Source organism: Danio rerio, chromosome 14 (genome assembly GCF_052040795.2).
Source record: "Danio rerio strain M-AB ecotype USA chromosome 14, GRCz13ab, whole genome shotgun sequence".
Taxonomy (NCBI): Eukaryota; Metazoa; Chordata; class Actinopteri; order Cypriniformes; family Danionidae; genus Danio; species Danio rerio.
In genome coordinates, this window is record NC_141034.1 from 22142135 (window position 1) to 22160477 (window position 18343).

The 18343-nt window shown below is 34.4% G+C and overlaps 1 protein-coding gene and 1 long non-coding RNA gene across 6 annotated transcripts; both read right to left on the minus strand.

Moving 5' to 3' along the window:
• Window positions 1–628: 628 nt before the first annotated feature.
• LOC101885896 (uncharacterized) lies at window positions 629–18343 on the minus strand. 5 transcript variants are annotated; one of them, XM_087280025.1, is made up of 12 exons: window positions 18165–18243; window positions 14378–14540; window positions 14160–14191; window positions 13999–14064; window positions 13789–13860; window positions 13575–13664; window positions 13360–13431; window positions 11257–11328; window positions 11035–11112; window positions 10825–10896; window positions 4484–4589; window positions 632–941 (listed from the first exon to the last, which is right to left on the minus strand). In XM_087280025.1, the coding sequence occupies exons 2-12, from the start codon at window positions 14427–14429 to the stop codon at window positions 883–885; spliced, it is 771 nt and encodes a 256-aa protein (XP_087136151.1). In that variant the 5' UTR covers window positions 14430–14540; window positions 18165–18243; the 3' UTR covers window positions 632–882. The 5 variants fall into 5 exon arrangements, with proteins under 5 accessions (NP_001429874.1, XP_087136151.1, XP_087136149.1 ...); NM_001442945.1 differs by having other exon boundaries at window positions 629–941; window positions 13999–14191; window positions 18165–18343; XM_087280023.1 differs by lacking the exon at window positions 18165–18243 and adding an exon at window positions 14622–15554 and having other exon boundaries at window positions 13999–14191.
• LOC141377636 (uncharacterized) lies at window positions 15956–17739 on the minus strand. Its single transcript, XR_015507386.1, has 5 exons — window positions 17630–17739; window positions 16802–16818; window positions 16614–16690; window positions 16402–16451; window positions 15956–16096 (listed from the first exon to the last, which is right to left on the minus strand). It is a non-coding gene; the product is annotated as an uncharacterized LOC141377636 (long non-coding RNA).

Genomic DNA, 18343 nt, shown 5'->3' on the forward strand with positions numbered 1-18343 from the left:
ATATCTGTGCTCCATTGACAATGCCTTTTTATAGTCTCTGAGTGTGCTTAACTCTGAGTTGTCCTACTCAAAGTTTATTGACATACCTCAGATCAGCTATTTTGAAACCGAAAACTGAGTTTTTAATCTCTCGGTAAATCAACTAAGAGTTTAAGTTTAAACTCAGAGTCGTTTAAACCTCCTTACTGAAACAGGCACCCAGTCTTTGTCATGACAACCTGACATAATCAAAACAAGTAGTTTATGGTTGCCATGAGACCATTATAATTATTTCATGAATATTTTTCTAATCACTTTTTAATTTTTAATTTATTTATTTAAATTACATTTTTAAAAATGTTTTTTTTAAATGTTATTAGAAGTCAATCACAACATTCTAACAACACATTCAGCTTTTACCACTGTATTCGTGATCAAGAAAAATATGCCCTCATGACAATCATATTTGACCGATTTATTAAATGCTTTTCTCTTGTCTTGGTAATGTCAAGTTGTCATGACAAAAATAAAAAAAACGTGTGATGTATTGGTTTGTTAAGTTGTCATTTAAAATTGACATAACGAAGCACATTACATCAAATTACAACTGTCATAAGCATGCATAAAATCTCATTCATTAGTCATGACATTTGTAACAATTATATAGTTTTTATTACAGTTTTATAAACACATTCTTTAAGTCAAGTGTTATCAAAAAGACTACTTCTACCTGATTCCATTTCAGCATCAAACCTGTTTCTGACAAAGTCCCTGATGTTTTGAATGGAGCGATTTGCCAACATAGGATGCTCTGCGGATTTGCATTGTTGGCATTCTATTTTTGTGGCAAGTTTACCCTTGGAAACATGGCTTTGGAAATGTCTCAATACTGCAGCAATTTCATCAGGAGACCATGGTCTTTGTTTTTCTTCTTGCGTAATTTTCAGAAGATTTGAGAATGACTGCAAATAAGAAAACAGATTCATGGGATCAGCACCATGTTGATCAGAGCTCATCTCCATTTCCCAACCGCACCCTTTTCTCAATCATTCTTTATTTAACTTTTTTTGATTATTACTAGAAGTAATTGTATTTTCACAATACTCAAATTTGGAACTGATCAGTACTGGAATTTAAAAACATCTATTTCCCGATAATATCTGGGCTGAGCTCATTCTTAAACAGCGCTCATTTGCCATTGTGTTCACGTGCTCAACAGAAATGACTGTGATTGGCCTTAAAAGGTCATCAGTTTACCAAACTCACCAATGTTTACTGAGTGTAAGCCAAGGTTATTATAGTTAATGAAAACGAACAAAAAACGAAAACTAAAATGTAAAATAATTGTCGTTAACTAAAATAAAAATGAGTTTTTTTTAAAAACTAGACCTAACTGAAACTGTAATGTGTACATACATAACTAACTGAAACTAACTAAAGTTATAGCAAAAACCTCCTTCGTTTTCATATTTGTAAATGTATTTAATACATAATCTTACTGTAAGCCTTTTAGTAGTAAATATAATCTGCGCGCAGGTGTTTGTTTTTAACCTTTTCGCACCTGAGTCTCCTGCCGCCATTGGCCAGATTGAGCCGGTTCTTCTCTAGTCATCTTTACTGTTGCTCCCGCGACAAAAGCAACGAGTGGACATGACAGCAGCACGGTGACAGCATTAATTACAGAGACTTAAAACTATTACTTAAACATATTTGTGCTCAATAATGGATTTTATTTCAGTATCGCAAACTAATCTTTTTAACCGGATCTTCTAAGTGAACCAATTGAACAAGCTCACCAAATCAAACTGAATAATTTCAAACGAATCGCGTCTCAAGTAAGCACTTATCCACAAACTACTTACTTTATAACAAGCCTAATACCCCCCTCTGACCGTACGTTCACACCGAAAGCGGCGAGAGCATCCAAGGTCGCCCTGGCGACAACGCTGTCTGCCTTCAGCTCCGGCGGTGAGAGCGTCAAAACTCGCTACATTGATCTCGTACTTAAAGGAGCCGTTGCAGCATATCAGTTACATTCCTGCATAAGACATGTTTTTAGCGTGAAAATGTTGCGCACTTCTTATCAAATTCATATAACAATGGAAGATCAAGTTGCATGTGGTGTGGCTTTGCTCTATTTATCCAATATGTGTCCATATGTCTGAAATATCCTGAAGCAGCTATACTGTTTTGTACTGTCACATCGCGTGAGATTCCCGCTTTTTAAAGATAAATTTACATAACATTGATGAACATCAGTAACTCGCCAGTAACTTATTTAATGTATGTTCCTGTAAGAAAACATTGTAAATAATTGGAAATCCGGCGACCGCAATAATCAAACCCTTGGGAACAACTGTGGTCGGAACCAAAGTTCACAGGTCTGTGTTCCCTGAACTGCTATCAAGCGGTGGATGTCTTTATTCTGATTGCTTGCCGCCGAACCGCGTCCTAGCTCATTACCATAAAGTTGACTTCATTTCAACTCTCCTCGACGCTCACGCCGGCGAAGACGCGCCGCGCTGCTCCTCGCCGCTTATCGTCGCCTATCGCCGCCGGCTCTCATTGAAAATGAATGACTTCCGGCTATTTTGACGCTCTCGCCGCTTTCGGTGTAAACGTACGGTGACTCTGAATAATCCAATATATACTCATTCAGTTTTTAGAACAGTAACGTTACATTGAGAAGCGGTGAACCGATAAAACTGCGCATGCATGATTCAGTGAACCAAACACAAAAGGTACAGCCTGCTGTATGACTGAACTGAATTTAAAACAACTACAGCTAAACCGATGGCTTAAATGAGAGGATCTGGTGAAAAACGTAAGTTTATTTCTTAACAGACAATCGTAATGGAATTTAAATCAGTGAATCATGATTCAGTTGGTTGCAAAACTTTACTGTAAGACATTTTTCATATCATGGTGATGTTTTAACTGACTGAATTACTATTGCTGACTACATAATGTTGAGTCATAACATCCACGTTAAAAATCTATACCTCCCATCACCATGCCCGGATTAATAATTCAGAAGCCCCTGGGCACAATGTCTTGTAGGCCCCCTATAGCCGCACCCCATAGTTGAATTAAAAAATAAGATTAATATAATATTTGTTAAATAAAATTAATTTATAATGTATTGCCCACATTTTTAAAATGAATGATATACACTACATATATTTCTAGTCTACAAAGATTAAACTTATTTTTAAGCATTTAAAGCACACTTTGAAAAAAATACTAATACAACTAGGGGAAATTAATGGATTTTAATATATTTGTTCAAGTTCACTGAAGCAGCACAAACATTTATATTTAAGGGTATTTTTAGTGTATAACTTCTACAAACTTATAATGCACATGATTTAGATATAACACCTCTCCAATCCAGTTCTAGGAATCTGAGTCCTCCATAATACACACATATTAATGATTCCTACTTCTCTTGCTCGTGATGAAGAGTAGGCAAAATCTAAATGCGTACTGGGCCTGTGCCCATAATGCCAATTGGTTAATCCAGCCCTGCCCATCACTACTGTGTCTAACCTCAGAAGAAGCCTTGCACACATATTGTACTTAAGACTGCTGTCTTGTGGGCTGTTGTATTTGAATTTGAGGATGGTTTTTATGCTGTTGATTTTGAATCTTGCACCTAACAAATGTCCTTATTTAGAAAAAACTTAAATACTGGAACTAATAAAAACTAAACTAAAACTAAGACATTTTTAAAATATAGAAACTAATAAAAATTAAGAAATCTACCTCAAACTAATTAAAACTAACGGAATTTGAAAACCAAAGGTCAAAACGAAATAGAAACTGAAACTAATAAAATATCCAAAACTATTATAACATTGGTGTAATCACAGATACAAGGACACTGGAACGTTTTAAAGCTGTGAAGTTCAGCTGGTCTGTCTTTGAGCTGACATATGAAAAATCCCCTGATGAATCGACTGATCTTCACTGCTTTAAAGCACTCCAGTGTTCGAATTTTTGTGTTTACACTTAGTAAACGGTGGGGAGTTGATGACCTTCACAGTCAATAACAGTCATTTCTGTTGAGCATGTGAACACAACAGCAAATCAGTGCCGTTTAAGAACACGATCAACAGTGCTTAAATTTTAGTGGGAACGTTTAGCGGACGTTTTTCAAATTTCAGTACTGACTGGACCGCATACCGCATCGTGAGAGCACTTAGGTGCAACAATTTAATTAGTACGATAAACTAATTGACCATACTTGGCACTACATTGTGCCTTAATAAAAATGTAAATAAACAAAATGAAATAACTTGATTTATGATATTGGCAATATTCCTTTTAACAGGTTCTTAGAAAAAAGAAAGAGAGAGAGAGAGAGAGAGAGAGAGAGAGAGAGAGAGAGAGAGAGAGAGAGAGCAGTAAATCAAAACATGACTTTAGCTGGGTTTTCACAGAGAGGGTTACAATTAATTTTTTATTGTTATTATTTTTTAATTTATCAAAGCACAATACTTACTTTTACATTTTACCCTAACCCACTTGAATGCATTGTAGGGCCCACTGCAGCTGGCACATTTATCCAAGCTTGACACAGCTACTGATATTACATAAAGTTTACAAATCTGTTGAAAAAAAAAAAAATCATCAGCAGCAGTAAATACACAAGGACACAATACACAGCCTATATTAATACACAATATACCACCATAAGTAAGTAGAAAGACACACAACACCTAACCCATGTTAAATACACAATATAACACTGTAAATAAATATCAGGACACAACACACAACCTATTAGGCATGGGATGATAGTCAGTTTCAAGGTTTACAGTTAAAACAAAAACAAAATGTTATACCATTCCTAAGGTATATGTACGTTTTTTTTTTTTTTTAGATGTTGTCAAAGACCATCTACAACATAAACTACAATTCAGCTTAAATTCATCCCACAATTCCTCAAACATTTGAAAAACAAATCACTTGTGCACCACCATTCAGCATGCTGTGCACCTGAACAGTGCAGTGGCTTATTATTCAAAGAAAAGAAAGATCTCCAAAGATGTATTTTCATGTTGTAAAGAAATCTGTGTTTTTAAAAACTAATGGAGATAACAGAAGTCAATTACATGGTTTCCACTACATTCATTCTTTCATGGCGGGGCGCCACACCAAAATTTACCCCACCACTGCTACATTACTACTCATTCAAAACATTTAGTCATTGTTTTTTTAATAGCGGGTTATAAAACGCACCAAAACGCATTAAAAGTTAAAGGTGCAGGTGATTGTCTTCAGAAACATTTGTTGTTGTGCTGGTTGAAAGTCTCTTCACAGTCCAATATAATGATTACAGTAAATGATCTAAATGTGTTTAAATGTAATTTTATATTCTGGGCAAGGCATAAAACTAAAAAATGTTTACCCAATTAAATAGAGTCGGACCGACATCTCCCATAACTCCGATAAGCAGCTCAGACTGTCTGTCAGCAAATGTAGATTGGGACTTCTGCGCATCCGTTCAAGCCATTAGGATGTGCCCGTCTGCATAAGCTGCCGGGCCGTCACGAGACGGACCAGGAGAAATCAAAAAATGAATTGAAACTTTTAAAAACCTATATCAATATTGGAGTAACTTGAGCACGCTGGAAGAAAGACAACACCATTGCTGAAGTATTACTGTTAGACAGGTAATGTTCTGTTTTAAAACTATTTTAGTCAGGCTAAGCTAATGTTAGATTGTGTTCTGTTGTGAATGACTTATATGCACAGACGTGTTGTTCAGCCACTGAAATCTCCCAGTGAAAGATTGATGTGATTATTTTCAGTTTCATAAGGTCCTTTTACAGCATCGATAATGTAGATTTATATTTAGTTTAACAACAAAACATCAGTAAATAGCTCTATTCCGCCTAACTGCTTTATTGAGCTGAAGTTGCTTTTATATTCACATTGGGTCATTTTTGAACAATGCCAGCCTTCCTATACCGTTTACCGCTACTCTGAATATTCGCTCTGAAATAGCATGTAAGTATGGCTAAGTAATATGTAATTCCTGCACGACGCTGGCTAAACACTAAGTCTAACTGGCGAATGACATGAACTAGTGGGTTGTCTGTCTGTTGTTGTGATGCGGTGCGCGCGCTAGTTACTTCAGGGGTTGTGGCTTTGAATCACAGTCCCTCCCCGCCGTCCAAAGATAATATGCTAAGCGGTTAGCATTTTGGCACATCACCTACTGCACCTTTAAGTGAATTATAACAGAGTGAACTTTTCTGTAACAGTAGTATTGCTGTGCGTTATTTGTTTAAGTAGTTGGTAGATCCGTGTAAAAGGCCCAAGAGAGTCTGCCGCCACATCTGAAAAAAATTCTAAAGAAAACACTGAATTATATATTTTTATTATTTAGCCTGACATGTTGAACGTTTTAAAATAATTTAAATGTTTCTTAAAAAAAATATATACTTTGATTTTTTTTTTTTTATCCAAAGTAATCATACTGTCAGAATCATATACCAGCCCATGCCTACAACCTATTGTATAAGTGAATACAACAACAGTGAATACGAGAACACACAACCTAATTTAATACACAATATAGTACAATCAGTAATTATGGGGACACTACACACAACCAATAGGTCCAATTTGGCTTTAGTAATGGAAACCTGCATCTTCTGTCCCTCCCCCACAATACACAACATGACAACAACAGTAAATACGAGGACACACAACCCAATTTAATACACAATATAGCACAATCAGTAATTATGGGGACACTACACACAAGCAATAGGTCCAATCTGGCTTTAGTAACAGAAACCTGCATCTTCTGTCCCTCCCCCACAATACACAACATGACAACAACAGTAAATACGAGGACACACAACCTAATTTAATACACAATATAGCACAATCAGTTAGGGCTGCTCGATTATGGGATAAATCATAATGACGATTATTTTGGTCAAAATCGTTCTCACGAATTATCAGTTGAAGTCAAATATTATTCGCTCTTCTGTGAATTTTTTTATATACAAATATTTCCCAAATGTTGTTTAACAGAGGAATTTTTCCACACTATTTCCTGCTTCTTTTGGTAAAGGCTTATTTGTTTTATTTCGGCTAGAATAAAAGCAGGTTTTAATATTTTGAAATCTAATTTAATAGCTCAATATTATTAGCTCGTTAAGCAATATATATTTTTAATGGTCTGCAGAAGAAACTACTGTTATACAATGACTTGGCTAATTACATTAATTAGGCCTTTAAATGTCACTTTAAGCTGAATACTAGTATCTTAAAAAAATATCTAGTAAAATATTATGTGCTGTCATCAAAGCAAAGTTAAAAGAAATCAGTTATTAGAAATGAGATACCAAAACTATTGTTTAAAAATGGGTTGAAAATAATTCTTTCCATTCATAGATATTGGGGGGAAAGGGTCGCTAATAAATCAGGAGGGCTAATAATTCTGACGTTAACGGTATATATGCAGTTATTTTCCTTCCTGTAAATAAGGAAAGGGAAATAAATACAATAAAAAAAATATGAAACAAACTGAGCTTTAAGCATCTTCACTGCAAGAAAAAAAAAAAAACTTTAGCTACAAAAGTCCTTCAGTCAAGAGCAGCGAGAGATTTTCTCCATTTGTTTGATAAAAAATTAATTCCTTAAGCAGGAATATTGCATGCTGTCACTTAAAAGAATAGTGCGGCTCTGATATGGTTTCTCTTTCACATGTTTTTTTATTCTCAACTAGTTTATTACAAAAATGAGGGTTAAAATGAATAATCACTAAACACCGCGCTCTGACACGAATGTGCATGTATTTGACCATTAAAGCACTCACTTTAAGATGACTTTCGATGTGTGTGCTCTGCTCGTCTCTGAGGCCAAGCACGAACACAAAACAGCATGCGCTCGTTTGCACGTTTAAAAACATGAATGATTCGAATGTACATAAATGAATGATGCTCATCCCGTGCTGCAAAAGTTACATTACAGTAGATGCTTTTAGTCATTTTTACGTGGAACTGAGCTTTGCAGAGCAACAAATGTGCAAAACTGGAAAGGGGCGGTATATGATGCAATAATCGTTTATCTTGATTAATGTTTTTTCATGATTGTTAGAAGTCAAAATGGAAATCGGATTATCGATTAATTGCACAGCCCTAAAATCAGTAATTATGAGGACACCACACACACACAACCTATAAGTCCAATCTGGCTTTAGTAATGGAAACCTGCATCTTCTGTCCCTCCCCCACAACATGACAACAACAGTAAATACGAGGACACACAACCTAATTTAATACACAATATAACACAATCAGTAATTATGGGGACACTACACACAAGCAATAGGTCCAATCTGGCTTTAGTAATGGAAACCTGCATCTTCTGTCCCTCCCCCACAATACACAACATGACAACAACAGTAAATATGAGGACACACAACCTAATTTAATACACAATATAGCACAATCAGTAATTATGGAGACACTACACACTAGGGCTGCACGATATTGGAAAAAAAATTGACATTGCAATATTTTTTTTCCTGCGATATATATTGCGATATTTTTTTATATATATACTTAAGACTAGTGCTGTGATGGTCACCGTGACAACTGGGTCACCACCGTGGTTAGTTGCCACCACGGTTGTCCATTGTCAAAAAAGAGAAAGTGATAAATGGAAGACATTGATGAGAAATGGAGCAACATATTTGGTAACTAGTTAAGAACGCGCCGCCCCGCAGCAGAGAGAAACCTGCTTTGCGAGAAATGCTGGCGGCGGAACAGAAGCAAGAAACCCTATCGCATGGTTGTGAAAAAGTAGCCTGTCTGTGCATTTTCGCTACAAGCACACCGTCTAACAGTGTATTGCTGGAAACATTATAACCCCATTCTTCACTTAAACCGGACAAAGTCAACATGTTAGTTTTTCTGGAAAATAATTTAAAATACGAATACAAAAGGTGGAGAGAACCTACGCTGTTTTTTTAAACATCTGACTTACATTGTTACTAGGTTAATATTTTCTTTTTACTTACAATTATTAATATTTATATTATTATTACACTGATGAGTAAAGTGCCATTTAGGCTGTTTGCTAAGTAAAGTAACATTTAATTGTTATTATTATAAGGTTTCAAGCAGTTAAAGTTTTTTAATATTTAACTACAATATTTATAAACAGTTTTGTGTTGTTTTATTAACGAAAGTTAAACGCGTACGTTTATACCGAGGTTTTATTTATTAATATTAAGTTAAGTTATTCCTTAATTTTTACATTAAAGGTAAATTAACTTAGGTAGGCTACTTTATTTGTTTATGTACGAGATCGAGGAACAAGTTTGCCAGTAAATAATATTCTCACCACTTTAAAAAAATAAAATATAAATAATCAGCGAAAAAGATGCAATAAAAAATGCGAGCGCTTAATCATTCTTCACAATCAGATTTGTACGTGCAATAAGCCTAGGGTATATTTAGCATACAAGAACAAGCCCTAAAACAAAGTCTAGAGAGAATTTTAATATTAGTTAATATTAATGATTATAAACACGAATTGCGTTGTATGATAAACGCCTCACAATGTCGTGATCTTTTCTAAAGAACAGATAATCCATGTTATCGCCGTCTCCCCAGCCAGGTTTTCATCTGCTTTTTGTTTCTTCTTCTAGCTACAAACAATAAACTATCAGCGCCAGACCAGTGGTTTAAATGATATTTCACTCTCCTGATTTTTTTTCTTTTTTTAAAAAAAAACATAAATGTTTAAAGTTTTGTATTGCATATATATTTTTAAAGATTATCATTCAGTCTACCTGCAGCGCATACGAGAGGTTGCAAATCCCCTTTACTCATGCTACCTATTTCATTTATGACACTGTAAACTTGACTTGGCAGGCTGATCATCTTTAAACTCAAAAGGTATTTTTTTAACTTCTGCATAATGTGATGTTTCTTATTACAACTGTTAGCGGTGTCAAAATGAAAGCAAACATTAAAAAGGGTTTTGTTTTATCAATTGTATAGTTTAGTTTTAATAATAATGAATACAATAAATTATAATATTGATTATTGTGTAGACTACGGTGTCCAACAAAACATTTTTATTAGGTTACTCTAATAGACCTAATCCCTAACTGAAAAACGAATGTGAAAATGACAGGCAGTTGCGTCCCTGCTAAAATTAATTTAACGACAAATTTCTTTTGCATTTTTTCCCTTTTAGAGATCAAGAGAGCTGTATTTAAGAATTATTTAACTAAAACATGAATTGAATGCCCAGTTCTTTCCCGTGTGAGTTTAGTGCGCCTCCTGATCTTCGTTTTAAAGGTTACAGGTGCACCCTGACCTGACGCGGGGACCAGATCTCTGTACTATTGCTTTAATTTCACAATTTTCATAACTGCATTGCATTTTCATATGGTAAAATATCAAAATTTATGTTCTGAAAGTAGTAGGAATGACAGGAGTGTTAGTAATTAATGACAGAAAGAACTTGCGCTTTTGAGTGAACTTCTGTCAAGTGTTATTTTAGTATGATTAAAAAAAATTATTTAACAAAAATAGTAATGCAGTATTTTTTTGCTCTGCCAAGCCTTCTCTGTTGCTGTGGGGCGCAGCAGCATGCGTCAGTCACCCTTTCCCCCAGCCCCACCCCACCCCCGACTCCTGAACAGCATGCAACACACAACCTATTGGTCCAATCTGACTTTAGTAAGAGAAACCTGCATCTCCTAACTATTCCCATTTTAAAAATGACATAATATCCAATTACACAAATAACCCGGAGAGCAATTCTGCTAGGTATCAAACACTTGTAGGTATCAAATACATTTACCTTCTGTGTTCCAGTATTGTCTCCTGCACAGCTGAGTGAAGTACTGGTCTGGATTTCAGTGTCAGAGGTCACCTGTTTAGATGAACAACACTATTAACACAAGTAAACCCTTACAGAACTGACAAACTGTATAAAAAGTAAACTTTATGAGAGTTTCAGCATATATAGAGAGCTAAACTAAGAGAAAATATACAGTCAGCGTTCTCAGACATTTATTTTCTGTGTTCCAGTATTGTCTCCTGCACAGCTGAATGAAGTACTGGTCTGGATTTCAGTGTCAGAGGTCACCTGTTTAGATGAACAACACAATATTAATATATGTAAATCCTTACACAATTGACAAACTGTATAAAAAGTAAACTTTGTCAGTTTCAGCAAATATAGAGAGCTAAACTAAGAGAAAATATACAGTCAGTGTTCTCAGACATTTACCTTCTGTGTTCCACCATTCTCTCCTGCACAGCTGAGTGAAGTACTGGTCTGGATTTCAGTGTCAGAGGTCACCTGTTTAGATGAACAACACAATATTAACTTGGGTTGGGTACCAAAACCTGGTGCCATTATAGCACCGGTACCTAAGTAACCAAAGTGTACCGGATCAAATCAGCATATGAATTTTGGGGCCTAATTTCAGTGCCACTGGTGCTGCGACAAGGACGTATGAAGGACGTAAACATTTAATCCTAAACAACTTTGAGGAATACGGACAGGCAATGTAAGTGATTGTTACTGTCGCTTAGGGAACGGACGCACGCAATGCGCGCAGTAAAGCACATTCAGCCTGGTTTTCGGTCAGCGAGAGCGACACTCCAGATCAACACGCATGACCACTTTCATCAAAATTGCTTAAACTAAGCATTTTAAAGCATATTTTACAAGCAAGGATTGAAACATGTCAAACTTAATGACACATTTGAGGGCTCAAAGGCAGAGGAACTCTACTTTCGCGGCACTTGCTCTCTGTAAAGGAGCTGCGCGGATCAGTTCCCTGCATTCGTCAGAAGTTGACGCCCAAATTGACACAGGTAATAAAAAGATTGAACTGCAGTCATGTTCAGGTTGTGAAACACTATCAAAATGTCCACTGTTGATGATATTAGACTTCTGTTTTCAATAGCGATTTTAACACTTTTATAATAGGAAGTCCTCGGCTATGCAGAGACCATTATTAATTAGAAATCTAGTGTACAGAGTTTAACGTTAGGAAATGCAGTCTTGAATTTACAAACAGTCGGTAAGTACCAAAGAACAGATGTAAGACATTGATCAGATGTAGTTTTCAGTCACGCTCATGCAAGTCATATTCAACTTGTTTAGTTTTGCCTTCATTCATTTTTGATTTCCGTCTTCAACACATGATTTATTTACAACACTTTTTTAAACACAATAGTTTAACTTATAACTTATTTCTAAAATCTGCTGTTTTATCTTCCCCATGCTAGACAGTCAGTGCAGAACATTTTACTATTTATTTTGCAAGACAGTTGTATTCAGACAAAGTCCCTTTAAGTATTTTATAGTCTTTTATTCAGATTAAAGTGTAATTTAATGACTTAATCAGTTTACTACGAAAGTTAAAATTATTCAAATTATTTTGTAACTGATTTTTTGTGTAAATCAAAAATATCCAGCAAATATTTCTTGAAGAGGCTAAAAATACTGACCTTATTTTTATTTAAATTAAAAACAGCTTTTATTTATGAAATAAACAATAAGATATAGAACTTATAATAACTCTGGAATAATTCTTTTTTTTTTAGGAAACACTTTGAACATTTTCAGAAAAATTATTTTAAATGAATGGGAAGGCAAAATAAATTGACTTCAACTGCAGGCCTGTTAAAGTTTACAGATGCAACAATGTGCCTTGATGTACTTGAATGTTAGAAATGTGTTCTCCTACACCAGTATAACGTTACTCGTCAAATAAATGAACAAGGAAGGTTATTTTGAGTTTAAGTTATTTAATTATCTTGTTTATGAAGACTGCAAAGTAATGCAAGAAAAAAAATGACTTTGAATCATTTTTTAAGTATTTTGTGATATACATGTTAAAATGTGCCTCCAAAAGTACGTGGCCCCTGCCTGCTCCCCCACAGGTTAATAGTAAGCTAATGTAATTTCAAATTGCAAATCCTAAATTCATGCTAACCAACAAATGATCAAAGGAAATGTATTAATGCAACTCAAATACAAAAATATGAATTGATGTTTACTTGAAACTTTAATTATATTGTTCTATTAAAATTATTATTTTTTTAATTGTCAAATAAAAGATTTTTCTAGAGTCATCCACCATAATTTTGTGGCTAAAAAGTATCGGTTCAGGCACTGTTTTGGCACCGGTTTCGTTTTAAAAGTATCGATTTACAGTAGGTATCAAAAAAAAAAAAATGATACCCAACCCTTATATTAACACATGTAAATATTTACACAATTGATAAACTGTATAAACAGTAAACTTTATGAGAGTTTCAGCATATATAGAGAGCTAAACTAAGAGAAAACATACAGTCAGTGTTCTAAGACATTTACCTTCTGTGTTCCACCATTTTCTCCTGCACAGCTGAGTGAAGTACTGGTCTGGATTTCAGTGTCAGAGGTCACCTGTTTAGATGAACAACACAGTATTAATATATGTAAATCCTTACAGAACTGACAAACTGTATAAACAGTAAACTTGACAGTTTTAGCATATATAGAGAGCTAAACTAAGAGAAAATATACAGTCAGCGTTCTCAGACATTTACCTTCTGTGTTCCAGTATTGTCTCCTGCACAGCTGAGTGAAGTACTGGTCTGGATTTCAGTGTCAGAAGTCACCCGTTTAGATGAACAACACTATTAACACAAGTAAATCCTTACAGAACTGACAAACTGTATAAACAGTAAACTTTGTGACAGTTTTAGCATATATAGAGCTAAACTAAGGGAAAATATACAGTCAGTGTTCTCAGTCATTTACCTTCTGTGTTCCAGTTTTCTGTCCTGCACAGCTAAGTGAAGTACTGGTCTGGATTTCAGTGTCAGAGGTCACCTGTTTAGATGAACAACACAATATTAAACAAATGTAAATGCTTGAAGAATACGGTATTTTTCAAAGATTTAAGTTTATTTTGGCTTAATTTTATATAACCAAATAATTTTTAAGAAAACAACTTTAATCTCTGCATACCTTGTTCCTCCATGGCCATTCTGAAACATCATAGTTATAAGTGATCTCTTGCCCTGGACTGATGTCCTTTGTTGCGAATAAGCACAAATAGGGTTTTCTATCAACATTGATTATTTTCATTTTGCTGTTTGTGTTTATATGATTGTCATTAATAAGTCTACCCAACGAGCCATCTTCTCTTGCAGCATCAACCCTGAATCATAGAAAACAATGCCACCTCATGTAATTACAGTAGTTACTAAATTACACAGTAAGTAATTGCAGATCAAAAAAAATTATCAAGTTTTGGAAAAGACAAGTTCCTTTTTTATATATATATATATTTAAGGAAAATACAGAAACATAAATGTTAGCAAATTTAATAAAGCAATATACATACCATAACAGTCTTCCATTAAAAAGCAGTTGAAACAAAAACACTTCAAGTGCATTATGATAAAGTCTGCGTCTTCTTTCACATTCTTCTTTGGTTATTATGTCTCCTCTATATTCAACTAGAAAATCTTCTTTTCTATAGTGGCTAGAGCTGAATACTCCCCGACCTAGCAAATGATTTTTCAGATTAGTCATGAAAAAGAACAATTATTGGAGATCCCTGACGTAAACAGACTTTTTTTTCTTACCTTTGAATAAGCTTATGTATTTTATTTCAAACCCAGTTTTATCTTTTGAAGTCAAAGCATAGTACACTGCTTCATCCTTTGGTTTCAGTTTGAGTCTCTGCGACCTTGCTGTCACCATTTGTCGCAAGCAATGCACCAATGTCACTGTACATCAATGCATTTTTGTAATTTTTTTTTTAATCATATTTAGTTTATTTATTTTTTCAAAGGGTACACATGTTAAAGTTTGTGCTTAGTCTGTAATATGCATGTCAGTATGACATGCCAGTGAAACAGGAAAAAAAATGTAATGTAAGTTACTTAAAATTATTTGTTTGCTTTTTCTTTGTCAGTAAAATGTCAAATACACACAGACTACATATTTAATAGGATGAAACATCTGTATACACGTTACCTTTACAGAAATATTCACATGTGCAAAATACAAATGTGAAATGTGTGCTTCTGGAACACTTTTGTGTGAATCCCATGTTAATTCATGCCAAAACCACCAAAAGTGTTTTGGAACCACGTTTCACATTTAGATTTACCATATGTGAATGTTTTGTGACCATTTTGTAAGTGTAAGCAACATTATTCATAAATAAAATGAAAATGAGGACAAAATAAAACGATTAAACTACTTCATCAGCACGTGCTATGAAAAATACAGTTAACATAACGTTACAGTTATGAAAACATATTCGTCTTGTATCTTGGGTGCAGTAAAAACGTCTAATAACAAGTTAGACCATAACGTGTAACTTATCATTACATACATTAGTGATATCAATCTGACAATAACGTTATGACTTGATTAGCAAATACTCATCTTACAAAATTAATAACCCAACAAACACATTTACGTTGTAGCGATGTCTGCACAACGTTGTATTTTTTCAAAGGCAACGTTGCCGCTTACGTGCTCGCTACATTGTCACAACGTAGAAATGTAAGACGTGAGAAGGCTGTAGCAACGTTGTCGTGCGACATTCAGCAACCGCGAGGCGGCGTTCTTACTACTTGTATTAATATTTTTTGTGGCAGTTTATCAATACTGCCTAGAATACAGGATAAGCAGCAATTCTTTTCCAGTATTGCGTAATATGAAATATTGTTTATATATTTTTCCTATTTAATTTAACAACTGCATGTGTAAACTTTAAAGTGTAAAAATAACACACAAATGAATCTAATCAAACTTTTTATTATATATTTCACAACATTTAATACATACAGTACACATCTAATTATAAACAAACAGTATAAAGTTTAGATTATATATATATATATATATATATATATATATATATAATTAAACTAAAGGGTAAACAAACAAGAAAAGTAAAAAAGAAATCATTAAAATGTAAATATATATATATATAAATAAATATATAAATTAAAATTCAGACACTGGGCAGTGAAGCTGGACTGGAGAATACAGCAGACTGGAGAGCGCAGCTGAAGACCAGGCATAGTTGTTGGTATGGAGAAAGCTGTCAGAGGAAAAAAACAAATTCAACAGATAATCCAGCTTCAGAGATCCACAGCAGACACAAGTCAAAATAGGCAGTGAACAAGAGAGGACAGATGGAAACGACTATGACTAGCAAGTTATTGAAGTTTCAGACATTTATTTTAATTTCATTACATATAAAATCTCCAGTGAGTAATTATGTAGCCTACTTTATTTTAATGCTTTAATTAGTATATCATATACCAAAATCACATACAATTAAATAAATTTAGAGATACAGGGAAAACAGGTTTGAGTTAACAGAGTTAGTCTCCCAATACTTACTTAAATTATGAGAAGAGAAAGAAGAGGTCCTGTAGTTGTGGCGTTGCTCACTGTAAATGGAATGTTAAACTTAGTGTCATTTCAATAACAGCTGTACAAAATAATAAAGTAATTTTTCATAAGCATGATCTATTTTCCACATTATGAACATGCTGTTTCAAGTAACATAACTACATTTATTATGATAGTAAATAGAGTAGTATACTTTTTACCTCATTCAATTATTCTTTCCATAGATCGGGAATTACAGCAACACTGATCTGAGGTGAATTCAACAGCTGAAACCATTCTGAAAGACAAGTTACACGAGTAATTTGAAAACAACAGTGAGTGGTTAAGCAATAGAGTTTTATGCAACTTACACATACTTAAAATCCAGAAATTATCAATAGAAGATTACCTCCATGTGAAAATAGCCTGTTGAGCAAAGAAAAGAGTGGGTTTTAAATAAAACATCAAAAGACCAATCAAAATAGAAATTTAGACTAGCAGACCTTTTTACTGATATCTATATTAATTAGGCATATGAACATCAACTTATATACTTTAACTTATAGAGATAGCTCACCCAAAACTGACAATTCTGCCATTTAGCCTCATCCTTTATTTGTTCCAAACTTAAGTTTTAATTATTTAGCTTTTTTTCTGCTAAACAATAAAGATGTATTAAATAAAGCTGGAAAACTGTAACTATTTAATTAGTGTTTTTTACTATGAAAGCAAATGCTTACAGTCTTTAGTGTTCAACAGAATAAAGAAACTTAAAGGTTTGGAATCACTTATTATTTACAGGGCAAATAATTCGTGAGTACAAATCATTTTTGAGTGAACTGTCCCTTTACCGGGACGCAAACTGCACAGAGATGTTTTGTATTTAAAAGTTATTTTGTGTGTTTTGTAAAAAGTGGGTCGGCTCGTGTGATGAAGTATCATACTGACTGATCACTATGGATATGGAAAAAACTGAACTTCAAAAACATTATTTCCTATTTGACTAAAGACTAGGCGTAGGTAAATAATCAGGAAATGTTTTATCGAGAGATTTAATGATTTTAATGTTGTCGCCGTCCGTGAACGGAATGCTGAAATGTTACTCGCTCGTAACAACTTCATTACGGCTTTTGTGAGTGTGTAATGTTGGAACAGATTGTTGTCGAAATCGTAGGTTTGTTTGAATATTCACGATTTACGTATCTTATTTAGCAAGAAGAAATAAAGCAATACTCACGTCTCCTCGGTCGTTGATGAATGAGACGACGGCTTGTTGAAATTTAAACTGATTCAGCTGTGACCAGTAAATGTTGTACAGTGGTTGTCCACGCCACCTAAGCACAACCTAAAGTATGCGGCCCTCATGATGTTTAAATGGCAACCTTATGACATCGTTGTGACAACGTTTAGCAACAACGTAGAATCCTCAACCTTTTTGCAAGGTTGGTACAACGTTGTAGGAAGGTCGCTACGTTGAGGCAACGTTGTGTGTTTGTTGGGAAGCACACTATAAACGATTACATGCAACGCATCTGTTACTTTGGTAAGCCATGACGACATTGCAAACATAAACGTAATACTAGAACAATAAATCATCATTTTAAAAACGATAGTTCATCATTCTTGACAGGAAATGAAAAGTACGCTAACTTACAAGGTTAACAAGGTTACTTGGTTTACTCGCTGTTAAGTTTAGTCAAATAATGCACATTAATCGTGTAACGTTAACGTTAGTACACTTAATTATCTGGGTGTTTATTTAACAGTCTTACCTTAAAGGTCTTGAAACTGATGATTGACACCCATGTGTCATCGGATCTTCCAGCATAAAATCGCTTGAGTTCAGTGGCTATCAGTTTCCATAAATTAATTCACATTTAATCAATCGTATGCAATCAATCGTCGAATAAACAAGCTCCGTGCTTCTTTGTGTTGTCTTCAAACGATGAGT

Bases quoted from the DNA above. Each gene is read 5' to 3' on its own strand.
- LOC101885896 (XM_087280023.1), bottom strand. From the start codon at position 14,739: ATGGTGACAGCAAGGTCGCAGAGACTCAAACTGAAACCAAAGGATGAA. The intron at 13,861-13,998 runs GTATGCAGAGAT...TCATCTAAACAG, and splicing joins AATGGCCATGGAGGAACAAG to GTGACCTCTGACACTGAAAT. The intron at 11,329-13,359 runs GTAAATGTCTTA...TCATCTAAACAG, and splicing joins AAAATGGTGGAACACAGAAG to GTGACCTCTGACACTGAAAT.